Source organism: Myripristis murdjan, chromosome 13 (genome assembly GCF_902150065.1).
Source record: "Myripristis murdjan chromosome 13, fMyrMur1.1, whole genome shotgun sequence".
NCBI classification, from domain to species: domain Eukaryota; kingdom Metazoa; phylum Chordata; class Actinopteri; order Holocentriformes; family Holocentridae; genus Myripristis; species Myripristis murdjan.
The window spans coordinates 27459630-27486575 of record NC_043992.1 but is presented as its reverse complement, the minus strand read 5'-3'; the positions used below and the strand labels follow the sequence as shown (position 1 = coordinate 27486575).

Below are 26946 nucleotides of genomic sequence, written 5' to 3'. Positions count from 1 at the left end.
CTGTCTTGTAAATTTCCGACCTGTGTTCATAGTGTCAATAAATGCTCACAACAAAGAGACAAAGTGTGTCACTTTTCCATTCCTTTTTGGACATTTGGACAACCCTGACTTGATAATGCTCTCATCTTGTGTAGCTTTTTATGCTGAAAATACAGGTATAATTAATGCCTCAGAAGCTGGAACTAGTGAGTCAACTGAGTCTTCTAATTGACTCAATTCAATTCAACTGTTTCTTCTAAATTAGAATACATCACTTCCTCTCTGTCAGGAAGTTTTTCTCTGGAAAAACTTGCCTACGACTGAGTGTTAAAAGCAGCAAATGAAGCAAATCTAAAAGCTTTCATGAACAGAGTGCAGGTTGAATCAGTCAATGATGGAGAGCAGCAAAATGGAAATTTATTTATATATATATATATCACAAATTATTACTCTAGGAGAGCATGCAATCAAAATGATTGCTACCTCCAGGAGAAGCAAGAACATAAAAGGCTCACAGCTTTGGCCAGACCAGTCAAGCTAGCCACAGAATGACTTACAGGGCACAATATTCAAAATAGTAAATAGTACAAATTACCCATGAAGATTCATAGGGTCTACACTTTATACAGATCATAAAGTTTCATCTGTATCAGACACGAAACAGGTTTCTTCTTACCTTACATGTTTCGGCGGTAAGCTTCCGCCTTCATCAGAGGTGTCACTAGGTGGTGTGTGACGTGTCTTTATCAGCTGATGTTACATCAGCTGATAAAGACACGTCACACATCAGCTGATGTTACAACAGCTGATAAAGACACGTCACACACCACCTAGTGACACCTCTGATGAAGGCAGAAGCTTACCGCCGAAACATGTAAGGTAAGAAGAAACCTGTTTCGTGTCTGATACAGATGAAACTTTATGATCAGTACAAATTACCAGCATAAACATAAAGAAGGCATTTAAGGAGGAATTTGTAGTAACCAATTTTGTTGTGGTTTGTTTCAAAATATTCTTTTCCATAGCAAATGTAAATTCATACCCATAACAGACAAAAAATAGTAAACAAACAAAAACTCAAAGCAAAACTTTATACCAGACAACTGGGCACTGTCTTTAATAGTTCATTGGTATTTTTTTTTTTTTCTCACTGACTTGACACTTGCCACCAGAGCTCAAGTTGGTCCTTTGGGAACAACTGTGCAACAGCTATGGTTTGTTAGATAGTTGAATCCCTGGAAGTCTCCTGGTATGTCTTTTGTTTTGATGTCATCAAATATAATTTTCTTGGCCCCAAATTTACCAGACCAGAATGCACTCTTCCAACAAGAAACACCACAATACAGCCAAAGATTCATCTATCTTCTATCTTACAACTACATTTTCATTCCATTTACTGTTTATAGTAATCAAATTTTTATATCCCAATTCTGCCATTCCATTCAAAAGTGGAAAAAATATTGTACTTCTGTTTTTAGGACAAAAGCCCCATATTGGTGACAGTGTCTGTGGAAACTACACAAGCTATACACTGTTCATAAAAAAAAAATCATAACATAAACTACACTAACAAAAAACATTAACGTTTGTACATGCCACTCTTTTAAAATTTTAAAAACATGAAAATCAAAATGTCTAGTAAAGAAGACAAGATACCATCGATATGCTGTGGTGGTTTTCAAAGGCCTGTAATATGTGTCTATATGATGAGATAAAACATAATATTAAGTTACAACAAGAAATCTGTAAACACATTACTATTGAGAAAATATATCCAGAGGTGCAAATATAAATCTGTGTTGTTAGCCGTTCCAGTAATTCAGATGATCAAATGCACTGAACTATTTTTGGGTACCTTTTTAATTTTCTACAAGCGGCAAGAGGCAGTAAATATCCATGACAGTCAATAAGCTGGAGCTCTTCTGAAAGTTTAGGATGTCTGCTGCAAAATCCTATTGGTCGATTGATCCACCTTGGTTTCACTGTGTTCACTTGCATCGATGTTTGTCTGCTAGCGAACCATTTCATCAATCGCTGGACATCATACAGTGAAAATGAAACTGATTTGATGAAATAACATCTAACTGAAATCAAATATGCAATAATTTCCAAGCCCTTCTTTCTTATTTAGAGCTGACATACACAAGCATATACTATGCCGTGAATGGTTTAGATTTTAGGGCATAAAGAGATAAATTCAGCTCTTGTGAATACCAAGATTTCACTTCCGTTTGTTGATAGAGTACATAGCCTGTTTGGGCTCATGCCAACTGTAAATCCTATCTCTGCCCTCCAGATGTTTATGGAAGATCCCCAGGGTGAGATCAAAAGAGTAAGCAGGTGCCAGGCAGACTAGAGGTGCATCCATACATTTCCTCTCATTGAGATAGCTATCGATTAGCTATTTGTTCCCTACTGCTGCTGCCTAAGTCAATGCTGGCTGCTCATGGACTGGCTGGTAATATAATTAATAGAAAGAGAAGATAGGATGATGCTCTTCATGCCTTGCTCCTGATCTTCTCTCCTCCCATCTCCTCCTCTCTCCTCCTGTCCTGCAGCAGGTCGGGTACTCACATGTGCCAGTCGGGTTACCCACAAAAAGTGTGTGTAATGACTGAAAATATACAATAAATAAATGTACAGGTACAAGTCCAGGTAAAAATGAACTATATGCATGTGGGTAGTGTGTGAAATAAAAATAAAATAGCTAGTGGTGGCTATCAGGTTCTCATCCTCGCAGGCTAAGTCAGGTATGTATGGCAGACAGTCAGTGTGATTATGGACCATGAGAATAACGTTGTCAGTGTCTTTGCTGCTCAGCCAAGCAAGTTAAAAATAAATGCAGTTTGAAAGGAATGTGGATCTTTGTATTTGATAACAGCCACAGGTTGCGTTGCAGGGCTGGCATTAACAGGTCCAGAATTGATCTAGAGATAATTGCTTTGCGGGTGTGGACTGGCAAACTCACATTTGGGATGAGGCTGGAATTCATCCCACTTTGGAATCATCCTGTTATCACAGGTTGCACAGAGCAAAACAGCAGGCTGCAGCTGTGGAATTACAGCACATGTTCTCATATGCATGTCTGCATGAGAGATGACCTGGTCATCCAGTATAATGACAATGAGCTTGGAGACAATGCTTTGGAAGGCCTGAGGGTAATTGGTCTGCCATAGGCAAGTGAGCAAGAGTTGTCAGTGTCTGACTAGCCCGAGGGCAGGGCTTAGTTGGACTCTCTACATATTTGGAGAGCTTGCTGAAACTGGGGCTTTGCAATTAGCCATTCACACAAATTGTTCAGCATTTACCTGAAATTTGAACGTCCCTTTCTTTGGGGATGGTTTTGTTTACTCTCCATATTATGATAATATAAAACCTGTTACTGCTGACCTCCAAACTAGCATGGTTAAAGATTTTTTTATGCCTGCAGTCAAAATATTGTTAAATATTGATGGGCTGGGCTTACCTTAGATCATCCATGACCGGGCCTTTCTTCTCCCCCTTTGACTTTGGAGGGTATTGCATCACTTACGGTAATGTTTTCAGTTTATTCATCTTTCCTGTGGTCCTGCTGTAGATTTGCTCTCCATCATAATATCTCTGTATTGATTGCAGTGACACTTTAACTGTCAGACTGTTTTTCCTCCAGATCATACTGGAGTCATGCTTATTTTTCACTGTTTGTTGGGAAAAGCTTTAGTAGCTCAGATGAAGTCTGTGAAGTTGGTGTATTTAAACTCAGCTTTTCTGCAATAATGTTGTAATGTGGGTATAACATGCTGTCATCTGACATTTTGGACAAGCTAATTCATGAGTACTAGAATTATGTTATGACAGGTGCACAGTGAGTTTTCCCACACTTTTTTTTTTTTTTTTTTTTTTTTAGGTATGGAGCACAATCTGGCTAACTGATGTTTTTAGCCAAGTAAATCAGTTGCACCCAGCTTTGGTCTCTGCATGTTCTGTTTCTTGTTAAGTTAACTGTGGGACAATGCTGATGTGGCTGCAGCAGGGTTACAGTTCAGAGCAGCAGGTTGGCAGGGCTGATTCAGCTACTAGAGCAAAGATAGCAAGCCTACTGACAGGCTGGACAGCAGGTGCCCTTGCTGCAAATATAGACCCAGAGGCACGGCTGACACTTGTACATTCATTATTGCATGGTACAATATGTATTAACCCAGTGGTAAAAGCGGAGGAGTATATTTTAACAGCAGACACCTCAGCATCCTGCTTCTATTTCATGAGCAATAGTATCAAGTCAAAACTCACTATAAATAAAATCAAATATAGTACATTCCATATATTACAATGAAATCCAATATGCTTTACATAGGAGAAAAAAATAAATTGATAAATAAATCAAACAATACAAATGTAAAAACACTAAAAAATTGGTAAAAACAGAATACATGTTTGGAAGTAACAACTAAATGGCAGGAAGATATGGGAATACCTTTGTAAATTGTCCTCAGTATACTTACTGTCCCCTAAATACAAACACTTACTAGAAAAATGTTTGATGTTCTGTGTACATGCTACGTACCAGCTATCTTTAATTTGTGACCATTTTGTTGTTCTGACTTAAAGATTAAAAATTTCACTTTTTCCATATGCAGATACCTCTCTGATGTTGAGTTCATTGTTTTCTCTCATGTGGAGGCATTTCAAACAGACAGACGTTCTCTTTGAACTCAGACTTCTGCAAATATTCACTCGACGAGTATACATACGGCATGCATATTAAATATCTGCAGCTTGTGACGAGTGTCTCAAACCTCCTTGAACATTGGTCACACATCACTTATTTCCATCTACAAGTTGCTTTTGTGCCAGTTCTGAGACTCCCAATGCAACAGCACATGAATATATGCAAATGTGTGAGTCTCATTATGTATCTGACATGCCTTTGGTTCAACTGACAGTTTTAATGGGCCATTTGCAATGGAATTACACAATGTTTTGAGGCGTGATTGGCAGTTTTGATATTTGGATTGTGTAAACTGTTGCTCTGACAGGCAAGCCAAACAACTGTCAGATCATTCTGTCCTGTCAATTGTTCCTCTTCCTCACCTTATCCAGTTGACACAGCTCAGACAACCACCTGATGTTGGTTAAGCCAAGTTGAGCACCTTGTATCGTGGTCTCTGACGGGCAGTCTTATTGGATGTGAAGCACAGTTTGTTTTGGGCTTTTGTGATTAGGATGAATAGCAGAAAACAGAGAGGCTGTACAATTTCAGATGAGTGTGAAGTAATTTGTGACATTTTTTGGCTCACACTCCATAACAAATACCCTGGATTACTCATCTGCCTCATTGTCTCTTACTTCTGCCTTATCTGTCTTCCAAATAATCACTCGCTCGACAAGCAGTTTAACCCACATCCTAATATCTTATGAAGTATCAGATGTGATGCTCATGACTGTCATCATCTTTTTCAGTTAGCATTGTGAATTTTAATATATGTGAGGCAAGAGGGGCGGGGTCGAACACTGGATGGGGATGGGCAAGGCAGCAGGCAACCTGATGGAAACTAGTGTCACCTAATCCTGATTAACTTCCCTGTAATTATGCCCTGGTTTCTGTTATTTGATGGTGAAGCACGAGACCAGAGATTGAGCCCAAGATCCCTGATAATGAATGGTGGCTGTATGTCCCAAAAGCAAAGCAAATAAAACAGCATTTTTGTTAAACCCTTCCCCGGGTCCATATTACTGTGTGTGAGATCCCACAGAAGTCTCCCAATGTGGTTTGTGGATATACAGAGGGAGGGAATGAGGAATGATACCAGGCATGTGTCGTGAGATATAGAACACACTAGTGCTGTAGCCAGACAGTCAGTGTGATTAATATCCAAGGTCATCCTCAATGCGAGCCAGTCAGTAAGCCATTACCCTCCATCAGTATGTGTGAGGTGAGGGCCAGGCTACAAGCTGCTGTATTTACAGCCTTCTGCACGTCTCCAGGCCCAGAGCTTCATTCTCTTCATATTAGTTGACTCCTCTGCTGATCTTTGTGCCTAACTGGAATGAAATACGGTCTAGTGTGTGTTTACAGTTGTGACTTAGTATCACAACTTCCTGCCAAACCATTTACTTTGTAATGATGTGTTAGGAAGGTGCACAGATGTGTGTTAATGTGGATGTTCTGTGTGCAAGTCACAGTACCACAGTTCTACAGAGATTAAAACACACATGACTCTCTTTCATTTAATGCAGGACCTCTGCACCTATTAAATCTAGATTTCACATTGCATATTAATGACTTGCTCATGACAAAAAATAAACAGGTATTTCACATATTGCCCTCTAGGGCACACACACACACACACACACACACACACATACGCACACAAACACACACACACACACACACACACACACACACACACATTTTTGGCTGAATCCCATTTTTGTGAGTGCCAGAGGGTGACATGGATGCTCTCACAGCACAGACTGCTGTTAAGTATCAGTGTCATACTTGACAAATAGGCCTTTGTATTTATACAGCGTGTTGAGGCAAACAGCCACTCTGAGGCAATATAACCATTTCTCCTCAATCTCATTCTCTCATCTCAATCTTCCACTCACCATGTTTGTTTGTGTATATGTGTGTGTGTGTGTGTGTCTGTGTGTGTGTTTCTGTTTTGCTTTTGGGTGAGTGTGCATTAAAATCTTCCTTCATATGAAGATTGCACCCAGTCAAGGTTTCATCAGTGTACATGTGTTTAATGTTAACTTATTGATTATAACATATTTTAACACAGGGGCGTAGAAGCATGCACATAGTTTTAAGCAAGCTGGCTGACAAAGGATTACCTGAGAAGGTTCTTGGTGATTGTAACACTGCTAGAAGAAAACATTCAGGGCTGTAATTTTTTCTTTTTAAGAGTTCAACTAACAACACAGTAGAATCTGGCTGTCTTGTTGGCTCTGTGTGTTGATGGATTTGGAATGACAGGTTCGGATCCTTGGTGTTTTTGTCCCCTCGCTCCCCTCACTTCTTAGTTGTCGCCACTTGAAAAATGTGAGGAGTGGCTTGCTCACCTTCCATATATAGTATAATTGCTACTCAGCTGCTGCAGTTGAAGTCCGGTTATTTTAATTGATTTGTCTTGTTCATTTCTACCTTTGTCGCTATCCCCAGCTGGTCAGTTTTCAAGAGAGGCTTACATTAAATTGCTATAGGTGTATCTCTTCTGTATATGATTGCCTGTCTGTGTAGGTGGCCTATTCATGTCGGCTGTACACAATAAATAAAATCTCTGCTCAGCCTTGGGAGAAACTTTGGAAGCTTTGAGAGAAACATCAGGGCATTATATTCTCATCGGGTTTCTTATGAAAACCTAAAGATAGCTATAAATATTCCTGTTATTTCAAAATGAATACCTCTCAAATTGCTATTTTTACCTGTCAGCTGTATAGTTGTGTGTTTCTCTGCTAAGAAGCAGATTTGAAATTGATTTTATAGATTGAGAAGTCATGTAAAACAAGTGTAATCAATTAGATTTTAATCTTAAATTTTAATCAAAACAAGTGAACTATGTAGGAAAATGTGTTGGTTTCACTGAAGACTTGTTTCACAGATTGCAATGACTACCAATCCAAAGCCTGCTGAAGAATTTGTCTGTTCTTATTAGGAGCTTTCACGCTCTCATTTTCAACCCGAGGTGACCCTGGGGTAAGCATACAAGCAGTTTCACATTCATTTTCCACCCAGGTGGAAATTTTGCCTCTAGGGGGAATTCAACCCTGCTTGAGACCAGGGTTGAAATTTTCACCCCAGGGAGAGGCGTTTTCCCAGGAGCGAAAACTGTGTAGTGTGAAAACAACAGGGTTGAGCTCATACTGTGCTGGTGGTATTAGGTGGGAATGGGGGGGAATCAGGTTACTTTCATATGACAACAAATAAAGAGGTATTATTCCAGATAATGGTATTAGCTAGCTTAATAAAATAGCTAAAATGTCAAGAGCAATTTCATCTGAAGGTGAAATTAAATGATAAACCTCTGTGGAAGTGAAAATATTCTGGGGCAGGCTTTTTACCACGACCGTAGGATATACTAGTTTCTATGGTTACACTGCTTTCAGTAACATAGACTTTAATTTTGAGAAATTATTCAAAAACATGTGTCTCCTCAACACAGTTAAAATAATAAGAGTGAAAACACCCGCTCTGACCCTGGGATGAGTGGAAACCCACAGTTGAGCGACTAAAGCAAATGTGAAAAGAAGCAGGCTTGATCTCAGCGACGGGTTGCCCTGTGTCACCCCAAGGCAGCTCACCATGTGGAAGATGTGTGAATGTGTAAGCGCTTATTTGTGAGTCAACCTAATAAGTTGATTGCTGCATATTCAAACTGCTATTGAGGTTGATTTACCATAATTGCCTTGAAGGGGATTGGAGCTTTGTGTATATTTTTTCACTTTTCCCATTTTATTTGGGAATTAATGGCCTGTTAGAATTAGTGGTAATGCTCTGAACTCAGTTGTGCTATATGGGTCCATCAAACATGATCCTGTGTGCAGTTCAGGATAGAGGAAAGTTCAATAAATATTTCTGATGTACTCAACTGTCTCCTGCACTGTGTGGTACTACTGCAGTGAGTACTGAGCATTGTCAGTTCTTAGCTCATGCAAAACCTCTAAGAAGGCATTTTACATTGGTTAAAAACGTGTGCTGCTCAAGAGAAAGGCTAATGGAAGCTATCAAAAACAGTAATCCCTTGTGTGTATAACGATATAAGCTGCAAGGCATTTGCAATACTCAATTAGTTTTGCAACAGGCTTCTCATTTGATGCTGCTTCTCTGTTTTGCTTCTTTTCTTGGAACCTCTGGGGAAGTCTTTTGACAGCTGTTATTTGCATAGTTTTCCCAGGAAAAGTTTGTGAAATGATCTTGATGTGTTGACAGTCCTATTCCATTGCTCCTCTGGGCTCTCTTGAGTAGTAATACAGCAATGTTGTCTGAGAACACACAAGAGCAGTCTTATTGCCCATCATAGGCAGTGAGCGGCCAGACCTTACCTTAATGCTAACAAAATAAACAGAAGGCAGGTGAGATTGAGGTAAGCCTGATGTAAATATTCATTTCACGTGGTTGGTTATCGGTATTCTAATGGATAGATGATGTTTACATTGCAGGAGTTTGGCTCCTGCTGGCCAACCTTGGACATCCATTGTGAAATGATTTGCATTGCTCAGAATAAATATGTTCTCCAAATGTCATGTAAACTGTAAGCCTGCTTTACCACACACTAAGAATCATCCTGAACAGGCAAGTTGAGTAAAAAGGCCTTTTTCCCATATATGCAGTCATGTTGAATAGTTTAAGGCATCAGGGAGATTACGCATATACACATACCCATAGATTTGCCTAGTACTACAACCAGATACTTCGCTACAGGCTACAGATATGGGGTCACAGTGTATTATTCAAGGGCACATAAATGGGAGATGCTGAGGAAGAGGAGAATGCCCATGCAGATTTCCTGAGCCGTAATGGAGCTTCGAATTGTAAGCCATGAACTAAAGGACAGAGTCTTGCCTGTGTTCTGGCAATATCAACACAAAACCTCATTCAGTGGAACTATTTGTCATACTCAGCTATAGAGCAGACATCTTCTAGACCCATCCATCAGATGGGTTGGTAATGCAGATACATTCTGTGATAAAGGGCTGACCCAGTGCTCTGACTGACAAATAATTTAAAGGGACATGGAGAGATATTAAACATGGCCACGTTGTTCGTTGTACTGTAGTTCAACAGTGCAAGACCAGACCGATAGCCGCTGAATTCATTCATTAACTCATGACAGATCTGAAAGGGTTTGCATCACAGTACACAAGGTCATCTGTGCTTTTGTGATTCTTTATCACACAAGAAGAAAAGGCAAATGAGAGAGAGGGAAAAAGAGAGAGAGTTTGCAGGTCAGTCAGAATGCTTCTGTATTGGCCTGAATGTGTGACATGTCCATCCTGTTGCTGGTTCGTGTTTAATCAATTTTGCACTCTTGTCTGTGTATTTTTCAGGTGGCTGTGACAGGGGCACCCCCGGGGCAGGACCCATGAGGAGTCATAGAAGATGCTCGCAGCCTGGGCGCCTCTGCTCTTATTAGCCATGTGGGTGAGAAGCACCTCCGGTGGCCCGCTCTCCTTCAGAATAGGTAAATTGCAAGACTGAATCTCAATCTGGTAGCAGTGAGGAAAAACTGCTGCCTACACATTGCCCTGGGTCTTCTTTTTCTTCTCACTGGTTCAGGGACATCACAACTCAAGAGCTTGCAAAAAATGCAAATAAACATGGAATACTTATTTTTCTCAGTATTTTTTTTTCTTAGTAAAAATTCTGTGATTGGTCTTCCTGTTTGATGTTTAGTTTGGGTTTAAGTAAAATTGCAGAGTTGAAATGTCTGATCAGATTTGATAGAGAGAGCTTCCCAACTCCTTATGGGGAACATGGCTGGAAAACCTGTGTTTGAAAGGATCAAATTCCTTTGCTGGTGACAACAGCGTAGTCACAGTCAGGTGTTGAAGCTATTCAGAAGGCGAAATAAATTCTGAACATAACGCTGTCCAAATTGGCTCTGAAATATTCTGGGACAAGCCTGGCCAAAAAATACATTTGTTCAGAGCAGACAGAAAGTCGTAGGGGTTGCAACCTAAAAGAGTTAGCATAAAGTTATTGGCAAGCTAAGGGTAATTATGATCAGCAGTTTGCCATGATATACCATAGGCATTCATAAAACTCATCTCAACTGGCTATTTATAATTTGAAGTTGAAGTTTAAGTGTCATATTTTGTTTCCTGTTTACTGTGTATTCATTTGCCGTGATATTCATTGCACTTTTATTGCCTTCACTAAACAGTGAACAACTCTGACTGAAAAAGAAGCCATAATAAAAGCCTTTCTGAATGTTTTTGAGAGTTGAAAACATTGTCCATAAATTATGCTATTGACAATTACTGGATATTGATTGAGGATCACAGCAATCAAAACATGTCAAGTTTCCACATCTCAATTTTAAACCTATGTACTCTGTTAAGAACTTTAATCTTGCTTGGATGTAATGATCTAGCTGATATGCAAGGTTCACTGGTGCTCAGTGTTTTCCTTTAATTAGCTTTCAATTTTTCACGTTTCATATACTTTTAATTACAGCTCATGCTTTTGTTTTATCTTACATTAATACAGTAGTGGAAGAGCAAATATAATTTGTGGATAAATCAATTATGCCTGTGCCTAGTGGCCAATAATTTTTCCTTATCACATCAAACAGCATCAGTGAACGGATATTGCCACACTGATGCTCATTTTTCCTTTATGTCTGTATGAACTGGCAAAATGTATATCTCAGGTGGGCAGGGCAGGTTTGAGGTGAGCTTGTTTTACCTGCATTGTTCTCTGTGTGCTGTGCTGCAGTGGAGGCTCAGGTTACGTGGACAAACACCACTGGAAATGATTACAGTACATTGGAGAGTTTTAAGTTTTGCATGTGTATTTTAGGATTCACCTTCTGTAGTTTGATTGACATGTGATATTTGTGGCTAACCAAAATCTAATTAGCTACCACTTAGCTACCTCTGCCATGCCTGTAAACAGTTGTTGATATCTTAAAGGACCATAGCGGTGATTTTTTCCAGTGATTCAGACTTTCTTCACATCAGTATTCCATCACCACCATGAAATTGGGTGGAGTGAAACTGTCTCTCCATTGCAAAATAGTCCCTAGAGAAATGTTTGCTTTACACAGAGAATTATCAGTGAGTTAGTGTAGTAATCCTACAGGGGCTAGTCTTAAGGCCCGTTTCCACCAAAAGGTTCCTGGTAGTATTTGGGAGGCAGGAACTACTACAGGAACGTCCTCTCACTCGGCCCTCTCAACTGCCGTGTCTCCACTGAGAGGGCCGAGCGAGAGGACGTCCAACGCCCCCCCCCCACACACCCCGCCCCACACCCCCCACCCCACCCCCATATTCAACCTACAGGGTGATACAGTGGCAGTGCTACAACAGAAAATAGTTCCACCATTTTGAAAACCGTATTGTACCGTAAAAACGCATTGTGCATTCTTCAATTTTTTTTTTCAGTTTTGGGTCACTGCTCAAAATTGTGTCCAATCTATATCTACTTCATTCATTTTGGAGCAGTACACTCCCTATGAAGGTCTCGTTCTTGTGACCAGGAAAGAGTTAATGGACCAAGTTTGGTGGATGTTGGTGAATCAGCATTTACCATGATATGGGAACGAATATGAATCACTTTAATAACTTAATACATAGACTATGAATTTGAAAAATAATAAATATGAATATGTTCACAGTTCACCACCCACACAGACATAAATTGATGCTGCGATGGTAGTTTGTTGAGCATGCTTTTTGCACATTACGGGTCTATATCTGGACAGATGGGACAAGAATAAAACATGGCTTTAGGGGCTGTTAAGGGTCTTGTGTTATATCGAGTGCTCTGTGTGATAACAATGGTGTTGATGCCTGAGATGCTCTCTGAAAATTATTTAAAGTGCCTGATGAGTGACACCTCCCATGAGTGAAAGCATTTTAAAATATGTTGTTCTCTGCTGTCGTCTGAGGATGATGAAGAGACAACCAAGTAGTAGAGTAAGAGACCGTGTGGAATCCACAATATGTTGCCGTTTATAACATTAAAAACTACTGTGTCACAAACTGTGTTTCAAGTCAGTTTGCCAAATTAACGGAATTTGCCTAACTTAATGTGTTTGCTTTCTTTGAAGGGCTTAGTCTTTTGTGTGTTGTACTGGAAAAAAGAGGTCCCTTATATTAAAGGATTTTTTAATATTAATAGTGAAAATGGATTTAACAAATTAATTAAGCAAGTTCATTTGTGTCTATGTCTGTTGTAGCACTAGTATAATTTGGACATTTTTAACTGGATTTTCCAGTGGGCTTTATGAGTGTCAGCCAACCTGCCAGTGAACATTTCTTACGACTAATAATTTGATGTTCTTTGCATTTGTCAGTTGCAGATGTACAGGCACAGTTTTTCAAGGCCAAACTGCCAATCTAGGAGGGGTTGAATTTTCCTGCTTGTATGCAGAGATATTCCTGAATGTGTGACCTGATTTACCTGATTTAAATATAATACACTTTGTAAGATGCATTATAGTGTACCACATCATAATTACATTGGAGTGAAACAGGTATCTGTCTGTCTTAGCTGCTGTCATATGTTAAAGCTTGAGCCAGGCAGAATATACACAGGTTTGTTTAATTTAAAGATTCCTGTCACTAGGATATTGATAATTTAGATAATTTAGATATTTTTTGAAGGCCAGAACAGCAGGTTAATAGATTACAGTTGTCCCTCGCTATAACACGGTTCACCTTTCGCGGCCTCACAGTTTTGCAGATTTTTTTTAGTGCAATTTTGCATGCTTTTTTTTTTTTTTTTTTTTTTTTTTTTTTTTTTTTTACAGCACTTTGTGTTCTGCGTCCTGATTGGCTAAGGGACTGTAGACCATTGTCAATCAATCTCCTCCGTGCCGTGTCTTCTGTACAGTACAGAATGCATTCATTCTATAATACTGGACTTATTTTTCTACGAAGGTTTGAACTTTGAGAGTGTTTAAACAAGAGAGAAAAGTGAGAAAATGTTAATGCCTGTCTGAGAAAAGTGTATAAAGTGTGTAGTGAGGGGTTTTACAGCCTTAAAACATCTATAATAATTGTAAAAAATAAAGCTGACTACTTCGCGGATTTTGCCTATTGCGGGTTATTTTTAGAATGTAACTCCCGCGATAAATGAGGGACCACTGTACAACATAGCACTGCAGATGTCACAATGCATTTCATCTCATAGTCTATTTAACACAGTCATAAATATTTTATAGTAAATCATAAAAAGTAAAACTCATGTTTTACCTGTATTAAAATGATTTTCTCACATGTCAACATAATGGGGCAAATAGGGGAGAATGTAAAGTCTTTGATCCCACAAAACACATGCTAAAAAAAAAGAGTTCCCTAAATATTTAAGGACAGTTTTATGTACAAGCAAAGTTAGCACAACACACCAAAATCCATCCAGTAAATAACATGAAAAGAATCTGAGTGTACAACCAGAGAGCACATGCCTTTCTATCAATGTTAGTGTGCTGCTGTACTGGAAATCATTAATATTAGAAATGAATAAGCAGGTCCTGTGTACCTTTCTGTCAGCACTAAGGTCCCGCTGGTCTGTAAACTATAAATAATACTTCAAATCAAAACAGCTAAAATACATAATTTTTCATAATATACTTTTTAGTGGGTGTAGGAAACAACATTGTGAGAAACTGCAGAGAGAGGCGTATCGGTTGATTTCTTGTAAGTCAAGAGCTCAGTTTTACTATAGAGGGACTAAAAGCTGCTTTAATACTTAAGAGTGTGGATAATCCAGTTGGAATATGAGTTTTTATTTCTCCCACCCCCGTTTGATTGACTCAGCTGCACCTGTTCTCCTCTGTTATGCACAGTAGTAGCAGTAACTATTAGCTCATGAGTAACTGTGCTTGTTAACACAGCAGTTAGTAGCTAGTGATGGTGTCACACTTTGACTGTCTCACATCAACTACACAACTACAAGCCTCCTTGATTTTGTATAAGAAATACATCCCATTTTCACTGAACAAGCAGGTATTATACATGTTTATTATGGCTTGGCTTACATACAGGATCAGTTCATAAAACCTTTTGAACTTGGTCAGTGGCATCCCTTTCAATTCATTTGTCTGGAGCCTGTTGATAGTGTAATTTGCTGTACTTTGATGCAGAGTACAAATTATAATGGATAATACTGCATTATGTTTGTAGTTTATTCACACTTTGACCTTGTGTGCACCTGCAATGGACTCATACAGATAGCATCAAAAATGGGTGCTAGTTATGAGCAGTTTCAACAGCATGCAGGCTGACACTCAGTCATTAACAAAATAAAGTTAAAAAAATATATGCATTCTCACACTAATGCAACAGACAACCTGTACATAACAAATGGAAATGCTCAGTACATACACTATATTACCAAAAGTATTCGCTCACCCATTCAAATGATCAGAATCAGGTGTCCTAATCACTTGGCCTGGCCACAGGTGTATAAAATCAAGCACTCAGGCATGCAGACTGTGAAACAAGACATTTGTGAAAGAATGGGCCGCTCTCAGGAGCTCAGTGAATTCCAGCATGGAACTGTCATAGGATGCCACCTGTGCAACAAATCCAGTCGTGAAATTTCCTCGCTCCTAAATATTTCACAGTCAACTGTCAGCTCTATTATAACAAAATGGAAGCGTTTGGGAACAACAGCAACTCAGCCACGAAGTGGTAGGCCACGTAAAGTGACGGAGAGGGGTCAGCGGATGCTGAAGCGCATAGTGCAAAGAGGTCGCCAACTTTCTGCACAGTCAATTGCTACAGAGCTACAAACTTCATGTGACCTTCAGATTAGCCCAAGTACAGTACGCAGAGAGCTTCATGGAATGGGTTTCCATGGCCGAGCAGCTGCAGCCTAGCCACACATCACCAAGTGCAATGCAAAGCGTCAGATGCAATGGTGTAAAGCACGCCGCCACTGGCCTCTAGAGCAGTGGAGACGCGTTCTCTGGAGTGATGAATCACGCTTTTCCATCTGGCAATCTGATGGACGAGTCTGGGTTTGGAGGTTGCCAGGAGAACGGTACATTTCAGACTGCATTGTGCCGACTGTGAAATTTGGTGGAGGAGGAATTATGGTGTGGGGTTGTTTTTCAGGAGCTGGGCTTGGCCCCTTAGTTCCAGTGAAAGGAACTTTGAATGCTTCAGGATACCAAAACATTTTGGACAATTCCATGCTCCCAACCTTGTGGGAACAGTTTGGAGCGGGCCCCTTCCTCTTCCAACATGACTGTGCACCAGTGCACAAAGCAAGGTCCATAAAGACATGGATGACAGAGTCTGGTGTGGATGAACTTGACTGGCCTGCACAGAGTCCTGACCTGAACCCGATAGAACACCTTTGGGATGAATTAGAGCGGAGACTGAGAGCCAGGCCTTCTCGACCAACATCAGTGTGTGACCTCACCAATGCGCTTTTGGAAGAATGGTCAAAAATTCCTATAAACACTCTCCTCAACCTTGTGGACAGTCTTCCCAGAAGAGTTGAAGCTGTAATAGCTGCAAAAGGTGGACCGACATCATATTGAACTCTATGGGTTAGGAATGGGATGGCACTTCAGTTCATAGTATGAGTAAAGGCAGGTGAGCGAATACTTTTGGTAATATAGTGTATACAGAGGATTAAGCAGTGCCGGCCGGCCAATATACGGCGCTCGGTGCCGCCCTGCCACTCCCAACATCATGCAGTAGACCTGAATAAAAACTACTTCGAAATATATCCTGTAGTATATTTTAAATGATCAATCCAGCAAGTTAAATATCATATACTTAGTGACCAGTGTAGACCTCATAGGTGAGACTGACATACTGGTACACATGCGATCACAAATGAATGAAGAGTAGAAAGAGGAAGATGACGAGCGTTGCGAGTGAAAAGTAAACAGACAGTAAATTCATTATGGAAAAAGAAAATTCAGTTAAATCACTGCACATTATGCCATTTTAGAGAAGAACACCGCGAGCAAAGTAAAGAATAAAAGAGCTTGGACCTGATCAACCTTATATCAAAATTGCGCAAGAATCAAAAGCCAGAGGAAGACAATATATCAGGTCATTTTGTAGGAGCTGGTTTACCAAAAAGGCTTGGCTAACTGCTTATAATAATAATAGCTTATTATGATATTGTATTATTATATTAGACTGTTTAGTTATATTATAATGTCTATAATTTCATTACAACATTCAGCTGTGCAAATTAAAAATGCCTTTCATTGACATAAATATACTGGTATGATACCTTACATGTTTGCTTGATTTTATTTTTTTTTTTTTTTTATGTAGCCCTACCTTGAAAAAAATCCACCAGCCACCACTGGGAATAAGGCAAATATAAAGCAAATATAGCAAGACAATATATTGGAATAGCAAAATACTATCAGATTCACTCACAAACTCACTGTGACAGATGCAGTAGTTGATGTTTTTTAAAGCTGCAGTAGATATCCATTTAGATAAGTGTTGATGACAAATTAAGCAAATCATGTTCCATTTTCCTACTTTTGGCCTTGACTCAGTCAGTTTTGGATTACACATAGTCTTGCTGACACAGTGTCCTTTCATCAAAAGCACTAATGCATTCACTCAAAATGAGAGATGTCACTCAGACAGGCCATTAAAATGTAAATGTACCAAAAGAATTATAACTTAATTGTCTGATTACTGGCTAAGCCTCCCATCTGTCACAACACTTAAAATACTACACTTTAAATATTCTGCCTGCAACATGCTATGAGTCATCAACAAAAACAAAGACAACAGGTAATCAAAGAGCACACATCCTGCAAATCCTGCTCAAACATCAATTCTATCACACATAATCAATACAGCCCAAGACCCTAAACGCCAGCAAGCCCAATCCAAAGCAGCAAGTGAGCCTGATTGTTTGTGTTTGTGCCATAATCTTGAGTTTGTCTTGATTTTCCCTTTTTTGTTTAAATTATTTTTTCCCCCTGAGAAGTTCTATTACATGGTTGTAGTCACAATTCATTTATTTTTGTCACTTCATTGGATGAGTTATCAAAGCATGCTGGGAGAGAACTGTGTAGACTTAACTTTGGGAACTGCCTTTTGGAAGTGCCAGATGGTGCCATTCCTGAGAGCCTCAACATTATGAACTGTTGTCAGTCTACTGGTTAATCCTGGAGATATTTGCCCTCCGTGTTTTGATTGATGTTTTTGACCACTGCTGATGCCCCCCTGTTTTCTTGATGCGTTATTTGACTTGATCGCTGTACCTGCTGACTTTATGGCTTCACTGATCTCTACTCACAATCCCATGGTAGGCCTCTTTGGAAGCTGGAAGGTAAGATAAAGACAACATACAGGGAACTTAGTAAACTGCCTCAACTCCAAAATGGGGTAATAATCAATGACAGATCCTAGCTGAAAAAATACAGTGGTATATCCACTTAGGCCCTGGAGACTGCTAAAAAAAATGAAAAGGCTTGTGGCACTGGCAGCTAAAGTGAAAAGATACACCAGTCCAAGTTGATATATGGGGTTGCCATGGTGGCGCGCATAGACGCAGCGGCTTACAGCTCTCCACTCTCGGTGCCGTATTATATGTTTTTGTATGTGTGAACGGTTGTGTTTTTAGCTGAAAACGCCACCATATGTTGGGCAATGTATGCGTACAGTCGTCAGGACCTTTTGAGCTTGGGATTACGCTGCGAAATACCAATTTCACCGGACTTTCATCGCTACCAGGACATTCCGGAGGACACCAAAACAAAACAAAAGCGAGGCTGCAGGGCCAGTGTGTTAGCACAGCTGAAAAGACAACCTTTTAAACCGCCGTCTCCCAGCATTTTCCAACGCCAGGTCCATAACTAAAAAAATCGACGAACTGTGCCTGCACATCGCATCCAACAAGTGTTTCCGTGACTGTTGCATTTTTCTGATATCAGAGACTCGGCTATTCAACTAGCAGGTTGCATGATGCTTTCTATTCTGCCCTACACCGAAAGTACTGAGCCCTAATGACAGATAAGGCAAGAGGAGACCTTCGTTGCATTATTATACCGTATATGATTGTGCAGTGACAATAAAGATCTATCTATCTATCTATCTATCTATCTATCTATCTATGTCTGTCTGTCTGTCTGTCCGTCTATCTGTCTATCTGTCTATCTATCTATCTAAATGCTCCGTTCTCCAGATAACCATCCAAAGTGCATTCTCAACTGCAGTACAGTAACATACCAACAGCAGAACCTATCAAGAGCTGAAATTGAACAGTACTGGAAGATCATATGGGAGAGAGAATCATTACATATCATCAAGGCTCATTGGCTACCAGACCTATAAGCGGACCACTGCAAACTCCAAGAGTAGGAACCAGTCACCATCACAGTAGCAGGTATCCAGCAAATTGTTAGTAACATAACTTGGAAGCACCAGGCCCTGACATGACCCACACCCATTGGTTAAAAAAAAAAAGAACCAGATAATCAAAAAAGGCTCCCACTTTGACTCATTAACACAAGGCAGGGCATGATTATGCACCATCAAACAACTCACCAATAACCTGTATCTCCACAGCAAGACACATAAAGCCTTGATCAAGAACTCAGTGAGTTAGTGGAGACCAATACTTAAAGCCAAAATTAAAACAGTTAAACAATTAGACATTTAAAACAGTTAAACAATTAGACATTTGGGTAGTCACTCAAACCCAAGACACATAGACAGATAGTTGTCAAGAGCGGAACGATGATTAGGACTGAAGGTGCGAAACTACCAGAGGGCCACTCAACAGATAGTACAGCTACAAGTACCTGTAGATGACTCAGTCACATGACAACCATGGTAAGGCAGCAAGAAAGACAGCAACAGCCAAGACAGCAACACTTCCACTGAGTAGGACAAGTTCTCAAGTGTCAGTTCAATTTAAAGAGAGTAAGATCCAAGCCTTCGACACCTATGTCCTATGGATCAACAGGTACACAGCTGTAATAGTGAGCTGGTCCTGTGAGGACATGGAAGCAAATTACATCAAGACCCATAAATTCCTCGCCATGCAGGATTCCACCAAAAGTCCAGTACTCTGAGATTGTACACAACACAGAAAGAAGAGACATAAAGAGCATTAAAGACACCATCCTAAATGAAACATAAAGTATCCATGTGTACACCAATATAATCACACCTGAGGATAAACTGCTAAGAGAATATTTTAGACCTGCAGCAGGTAGTGAATATGGATAAAGAACAAGGAGAGAAGATGTCATGACAAGTAAAGTCTCTCCATGAAATGTACCACCAGTAGATTGCAGAAGTGACATTTAGAAATCCTACCTGTGGCCTGCAAAAGCTGGACTGAAGGACAACCCCAAGGTGCTTATAACAGCAGCACAAGAGCAGACACAGTATCAGGCCAATAGAAGCAGAGATCTATCACAACAGAGAGCACTGAGATGTGAGATTTGTTGTATGTTACAACTGCTACTATCAGTCGTCCTAAAATGCATGTTCCTGACAGATAAGGCAAGAGGAGACCTCAATCATCCATTTAAGTATTTTCTTCCATTCCATTACACATGTGAGGAATTCTGTCTTCAATGTCCGCTTCCATGCTCTCCTATATGTTTATCCTGTTATTTCAGCCCCATGTTTGGGTTTGAAATACACATTTTTCAACCATAGTTCAGGTAGTATAGTTTGTAGTGTAGTGATCTTTTGGTTTTTGTTTATCCACTGTCCTTCTTCCCAACAGCTTTAGTATTATTTTTGTCAACTTTCAGTGGAGCAAGGAACTGTTAGCTATCTAGTTAGGTTAGCTATATGTAGCTACTTATGTTAATCAAATGGCATAAGTTTTATATCTAAACTTTTAGTGACATAAAAAAGGTTAGCAAAACTCCAATCTCTTAAATCGTGCCATTTTAAGCAGTCTTTCCTATCCAGCATCAATTGTAGGTAAACTTAGCCCCTGTTGCAGCATAGCACATTGAAGCAGAAAACAAACTCAACCAGCCCTGTCCACCTGAGAATGACTTTTTTCCATTTCACACTGACGAAAGGGAAAATTATCTGAAAATATTGGTTCAGTGATACCTCAGACATGGAAAAGCTAAAGAATGCATTTTTTTTTTTTTTTTTTTTTTTTTTTTTTTTGGATGATGTGATAACAAAAAATGAATGGACACTAGGCACGGACCATCAGTAGTCTTATACCCATTGCAGGAACAAGCACAAAGTCTAGAGGCTATAGGGGGCATAGTTTGCAAAGAGAAGGCATAGTTGTATGTGCCTGCTGGAGTCTTTCAGTAACATAAAGTTCCACCAGCTTGTAATTATTCTCCTATTGTCAGCATGTCCCTTAGGACTTCATCACCAGTTCCCTATCTACCAAAGGTTTTACCATCTCTTATTTAAGTACAGACCTCTTTCTTAAGGGAGAAATTGTAGGGACTGTGTATATATGGCATACATGTATCACATTTTATTCTGTTAAGTGTGTGGGTGGGTGGTATTTTAGAGAAAACTGTTTCTACATTTGCACCTGAACAAAAGAGATGTAGTGGTGCTTCATAATGTGTAACACAGTGAGCTACTTCAGCTGCCACTCTCAAATCTCATTTTCTGCAGGATTTGGAAGAAAACTTGAAACAAATGTTCCTTAAATACTGTACTGTGTGCATTTCTGCTTTTTTGGACAATGGTGTTATGAATGATGTGAAACAGAATCACAGTGCGTAACACAATAGAAAAGAGAGGAGAGACAGCACTTCATTATAATACTTAGCTTACTGTCCCTACATGTTAGAAATGATCAGTTGCAATAGACTATGGATATGGGGAGGTTGGATTGGATGGTTTATGTATTATGGTCTTCAAACCTCGACCTTCACGTAATCCTAGCTTGTGCAACACAAACATATAAAGATGGGGCATTTTCTAGAACCTTAGCCCTAAACCTCTCTCAGCACAGCCTTGATCCCTCCACATCACTTGACTCCCGACTACTTTCTTCTGCCTTTATTTCCTCCTGTGTTTCCACTGTGGCTTTTTCTTTCATATTGCTGGCTTTGTTAATTAAATAAAACAGAGCATCACTCAGCCAAGCCTGTCCAGTATGTTATTTGTTTGCCATCAATATGCTTTTCCCTGCATGTGAATGCTGTTAGATAACAGGCTAACACATTTTTATACCTCCTTGTCTTTGCTTAATGTCTATATTCCCACCTTCTGCCTGATTGTACAAAGGCACCTGCACGGCCATGGTAGTTTATGTTTATCCCAGTAATGTTAGATGGTTGATGGTTAATTAGGCTGTTGGCCTGTTTTTTTTCCTCCTCTGATGTCAGCAGCACACAGTGCCAGTCTTTTTGCAATTTATGTATGAGTGCTCTGTCTGTGTGTATATATGCACAATTGGCAGGCATACACATGTGTGCGTACACAGACCCACACACAAACACACACACACACACACACACACACACAAACATACCCCACACACCACCACAAACTCCCTGCCATTTGCGCTCCAGGAGATGGTATTTAACATTGCTGCCCCTTGAGTCCTGCCTGGCTGGTGTAATGTCACTGTCTGGTCTTCTCTGAATATATCAGGGCCAAAAACAGCCTCCCGCTCCTGCCACATTTCCCGCTAGGACCAGCCAGTAGCCCAGCAGCTAGCCTTGGCTAGGTATGCTGAGCAACTTTTTTTCTCTGATCTGTTGTTTGGCAAATGTAGTGGCTGGAATGGCCATTCATTTGCAGATTAGTTAGGCCAGATGATGGTGCAGACCTACAGTAATACAGTGGTCACATGACATTGATTTGAGAATGTATAAAACATTGACTGCGCTAGTATAACTTGTATAATGGAATACCACATTGGCTACAAATCAAATTATTTATTTACAGTAACTCATCATAAATTCCACAGGCTTTACATTTGTCTAGGAACATGTTCACAGATATGCTACATGTTGAAAAAAGAAACATGATTTGCAATTATTTACTGTAAGATTACAAGATTAGAAAATAAGATTACTGATGGGATTATCATTTCAATCTTATATAAGGCTATGTAAACCCTGTATAATCTAGACCTTTCCACCATTTGCCAGAGCTGAGAGAGGGACAGTGACAGGGACAGTGACAGTGAAGTAGAATGAACCCTCCTGGGCCGAGCCAATCTGCCCTGGTCTTAAATGTCCTGCCACCAGCTCTACCACCCCCAGTGGGAGGATGATTGATGTGGACATTGGAAGACAGCAGTGACAAGGACCTCTCATCTGCCTCTGCCCAGGTGGTGTTCTGTTTATCATAGCCTAAGCTCCTCTCTGCACATGAGAAACACAATCATGTCCAGTTAGCTGTCTCTGTTCAAGTCCCCTCTCTACACCCGTGTGTTGAGAGCAGTGAGTTTGCTAGACATCAGCTCATTCAAGAATAACAGCTCACGGCTTTGATGCTTTTGAATGACCAGCCCAGCTGATAGCAGAGCTCACTGACATGTTTACTGCTGGTCAGGCTGGTTTCTTTGTGAACATCTTCAGAGCTGTCGTGCTCTGTCATATGTTTACACAAAAGACAGACATGAGCAGCAGTTTAGCTGTCGAATCGTTCAACTTTAAGTTAAACGTTATTGTCATATATAAAAGCACATTGAGATGCTTGCACTCCAGCTCTCTCAATCCTTGTTCACAAAGATTGCACCATCCCAAACAATACACAACCCTCAATAACCACATACAGCTCACAGTCATGTACACATGAACACAGTGCCTTTACATGCAACATTATTGTGACACTGTACACCAAAGAGAGAATAGCTCATAGGATGTTGCCATTATATGTAGCCACTTTGGCTGGAAATTAATGTGCATTATTTGAATTAATGGTGTGTTGGAACATTGGAGAATAGTGTGTTCAATCAGACTTGCACCTTGCCTCCTCTGTTAAAGTCAGCACTTTGCTTCTGCATTATGTGAACGTTGATAAGGACAGACAGTATAGAGTGGAGACTCACTAGGTTGGCTGGCCCACCTAGTGAGGTGTCTTCTTCCCAGACCCAGCCATGCATCAGCAGTGACTGCCTTGTACCCTTACATCCCTTTTTTAGTAATAAGGATATGAAAGTGTTTATTGTTTACAAGAGTAAATCATTTTACCCTTCCCTTAAATGGGCTTATTCCTTTTGTCACACTTCTGTCTGCTTTCTGTGTATGCTCCATGAAAGAGAGGCACAAGACCAGTTAGTTAACAGGCTGTCCTGAAGGCCTCTTTCCTATGGTCATGGGAACTGGAGTGCTGAAAGTGATGGGCTCAACAACATGAACCTACCAGTCAGCCCAAGAGGAGGTGGGGGAAATGACATGGCTTGCCTACTACTGTCTGTTCTCAATGTGAGAGGAAGCCAGGGATTAGCTACTTCTTTTGAACTACCCCCCAGTGGCCCTAAGGGCTTGATTATTGGTAGTGGTGGGCTCTCATTCATAGACTAGCCTATTTGCTCAGTCGGCTAGGGCCAGGAATCAGTTCATCCAAGACAGTGGAGTTCTATTGGCTTGTCTTGCAGGAAGCGTGGTCGGTTTCCCACAGATTTCTGTCATTGGACACCCTGACTTATGCATTTCAGGTTTGTTTTGTTCTGCCTCCATTCACTGGGATGAAAGAGTGGTTCCTGACCTTAAAAGAGGACATAGAAGGATTCAGGAACTGTTACAGTAGTAGGTCATTTTTCCTCTTAGTTCCTCAGAAGAACAGGAACCAAGGTCTGTACTTAAAATATTTATTTTACCCAAGAAAACTTACATGAAACCCACCCTGGATCTCAACAAACTGAATGTTTGTATCATGCAAAAAACATTTGTTCATCTTACATTAAATAAGCTATTGTAATTAGCCGGCTTTCCACTAGCACAGGTTTGCTAGTGTTTGCCAAGGCCACTTCCGGTCTTTGATCACACCTCGGCAGGACTATGTCAGAGCCAGTTTCCAGGTGGTAATGGCCCTCCAAATACCTATGGGCCAGGCAGGGCTAACTGAGCTCTGAGGCGGAGTTATTGGCTTACCTGGCTTTGGGTGGAGAGACGAGTGCAGTTGATTAATACAGATGTCAGCACAGCAACTGGTTTCTGTAGAAGAAAAATTAAAGAGAAAAGAGATATGGAGGACATCCGGCAGTACTGGTCAAACAAGGACATTAGGGCTCTGCTCACTAACTCGGCAGAGGATAATGTCCAACGTCAAATCGACAATGTTGCCAAAATGAGGACGTTATGCAATTTACAGTGAGAGAGCTGGCAGCAATGGGGATCCAATGCACAACTGGACAGGTCCGTGAAAAACTGAAAATACTGAGGTTTCAGTACAAAGCAGTGAACAGCACACAACACAAAAGTGGTGTCCAATGTAAAAAAAAAACAAACGTTCAATTCTGCAGTAATTAGTTGGTGCCAGGTGTGCAGACTTTAACCACGCACTTTGTACTTCCAACTCACATGCATTTACACTGACATGGCATGTGATGGCGGATTATAGGGCGAGACTGCAGTTCTGTTATCATGACAGTGGAAATGCAAATGCTTTTTGTCATCATGGATTTAGACTGAAGGCCATTAGCACCATCAGGATTGAAGATAACCCTAGCTCCCAATGGCACGACAGTGAAAAGCCAGCTATTGTGCAGTTGGAAAATTGGCCCTCAGGGGAAAAACACCACATCAACCCCTTGTATTTTAGAGCGATTCTGTTTGTCCTTCAACACTTAAGTCCATTGCTAGGTGGCAAAGATGTGTTGGTGAGGTCTGACAACTAGACCACATAGCCAACAGAAAAATGGCACAGAAAATGAAATGTGATGCTCGATTTGTTCCTTCATTGATGATAGGGAATCTGTTGCTGTAGGCTCTGCACATTCAAGGCCTGGAGAACAGAGGGCCAACCTCACACTGAGGGCCAGGCCCTGACACTGGAGATGCCCTTGCAATATGGTGAATCTGCTCTTGACCCATCTTGGGAAAGCTGGATCTGTTTGCCATGGATGTGCCAGGGCCAAGTAAGCTGCAGTAAACTTTCTCTCCCTTGCTTAGAAGGGAAGAAAGGAAAGGAAGGAAGGAAGGGGAAGTTGGGTGCTGCCTTGGGTACTTGAGGCCCTTTCAAAGGAGCCTTTTGAGTCCCACTAGGGCAAAAAATATGACAAAAATGTAAAGGTTAGGTAGATGTGATAAAATTCATCATATCAGCCTACTGGTAATTATCTCAATATATCTGTCAAATAGTTTTTTTTTTGTCACATTTAAAGGCTACTTTTGGCTTCTAAATGAAATCTGTAGAAACCAGAATGCTCATTGTGCTGATCTCCTTTAGCCTACCAAAGCAATACAGTCTGCAGGTTCTGTGTGCAGTGTATGTATATCCTCGCTTGTAACTGGGCATGCAGCCAGACCTTTCTAAATTCTTGCCACATGATTGTTTTTCTGTATGTCAAGCATAGCAAATAATTATGTTGAAATTTATTTATTGAATTTATGTATTTTATTGAACTTTTTTTTTTTTTTTTTAGATTTATACTGAGACTTGCCTCTCAAGTTGGTGTCAGTTAAAACAAAACTTATGTTGCTTTGACTTAAACCATGAGAGTGATTTGTGGGCCCTTCTGGTCCACCCCACCTGTCTGCTGATAAGAACCTGAGTGATGGCACTCACAGGCAAGATCTGTCCTTTACACCTGAGAAAATTAAATGCATGGTTGTAGCTACATGTGATCCACCTTCCTCACCATGAAGGGGAGTGGGAGGAAGTTGTACCACTTGTGCTCCATATGTATGTTGGCATGTTATAGTGAACACATAACTGTGGAGGTGCACACAGCAGTTCTTTGTGTACTATGAAGACATAGTTGCTGGCAAGCCTCTATCTCAGTAGAGCTTCAGATTGGCTTTGTTAGAGAATCACTAACCTATGTGTTAACCCACCCATTGATATTTGTGTGCATGACATACACAATACACAGGTGTAGAGGACATCTATACATTGGATCATGTCCCCCAGGTTTCCTCCACTTATCTACCATTTGGGAGAAAGGAGAGTTATGTCTGACTGACTTTGTAGTCACCTGTAGAGTCCTCTAATGAATCGCCATGAGTACCTCAAAACTGCCTTATGTATAGCTGGGCTCTATAGGGTTGAATAGGCTCACCCTGCTAAACTAGGTGCATGCGTGCAAATTTTCAGAGTGCTGAAGTAGATGAGTGGCTGAGCCAACAGAGTGAACTAGAGGTACCGTGTGTAACATTTGTTTTCTTTATGACCAGGAGTGAAAATATCAGAAAATGT

At 40.4% G+C, this 26946-nt stretch overlaps 1 protein-coding gene across 1 annotated transcript in view; it reads left to right on the top strand.

The window, feature by feature from the left end:
• Window positions 1-10058: 10058 nt before the first annotated feature.
• Window positions 10059-26946, top strand: part of grik4 (glutamate receptor, ionotropic, kainate 4) — a 180982-nt gene continuing 164094 nt past the window's right edge. Inside the window, exon 1 of the mRNA XM_030066859.1 lies at window positions 10059-10142. Coding sequence (XP_029922719.1) covers window positions 10061-10142 — 82 coding nt within the window. The 5' untranslated portion in view covers window positions 10059-10060. The remainder of the gene's footprint in view (window positions 10143-26946) is intronic.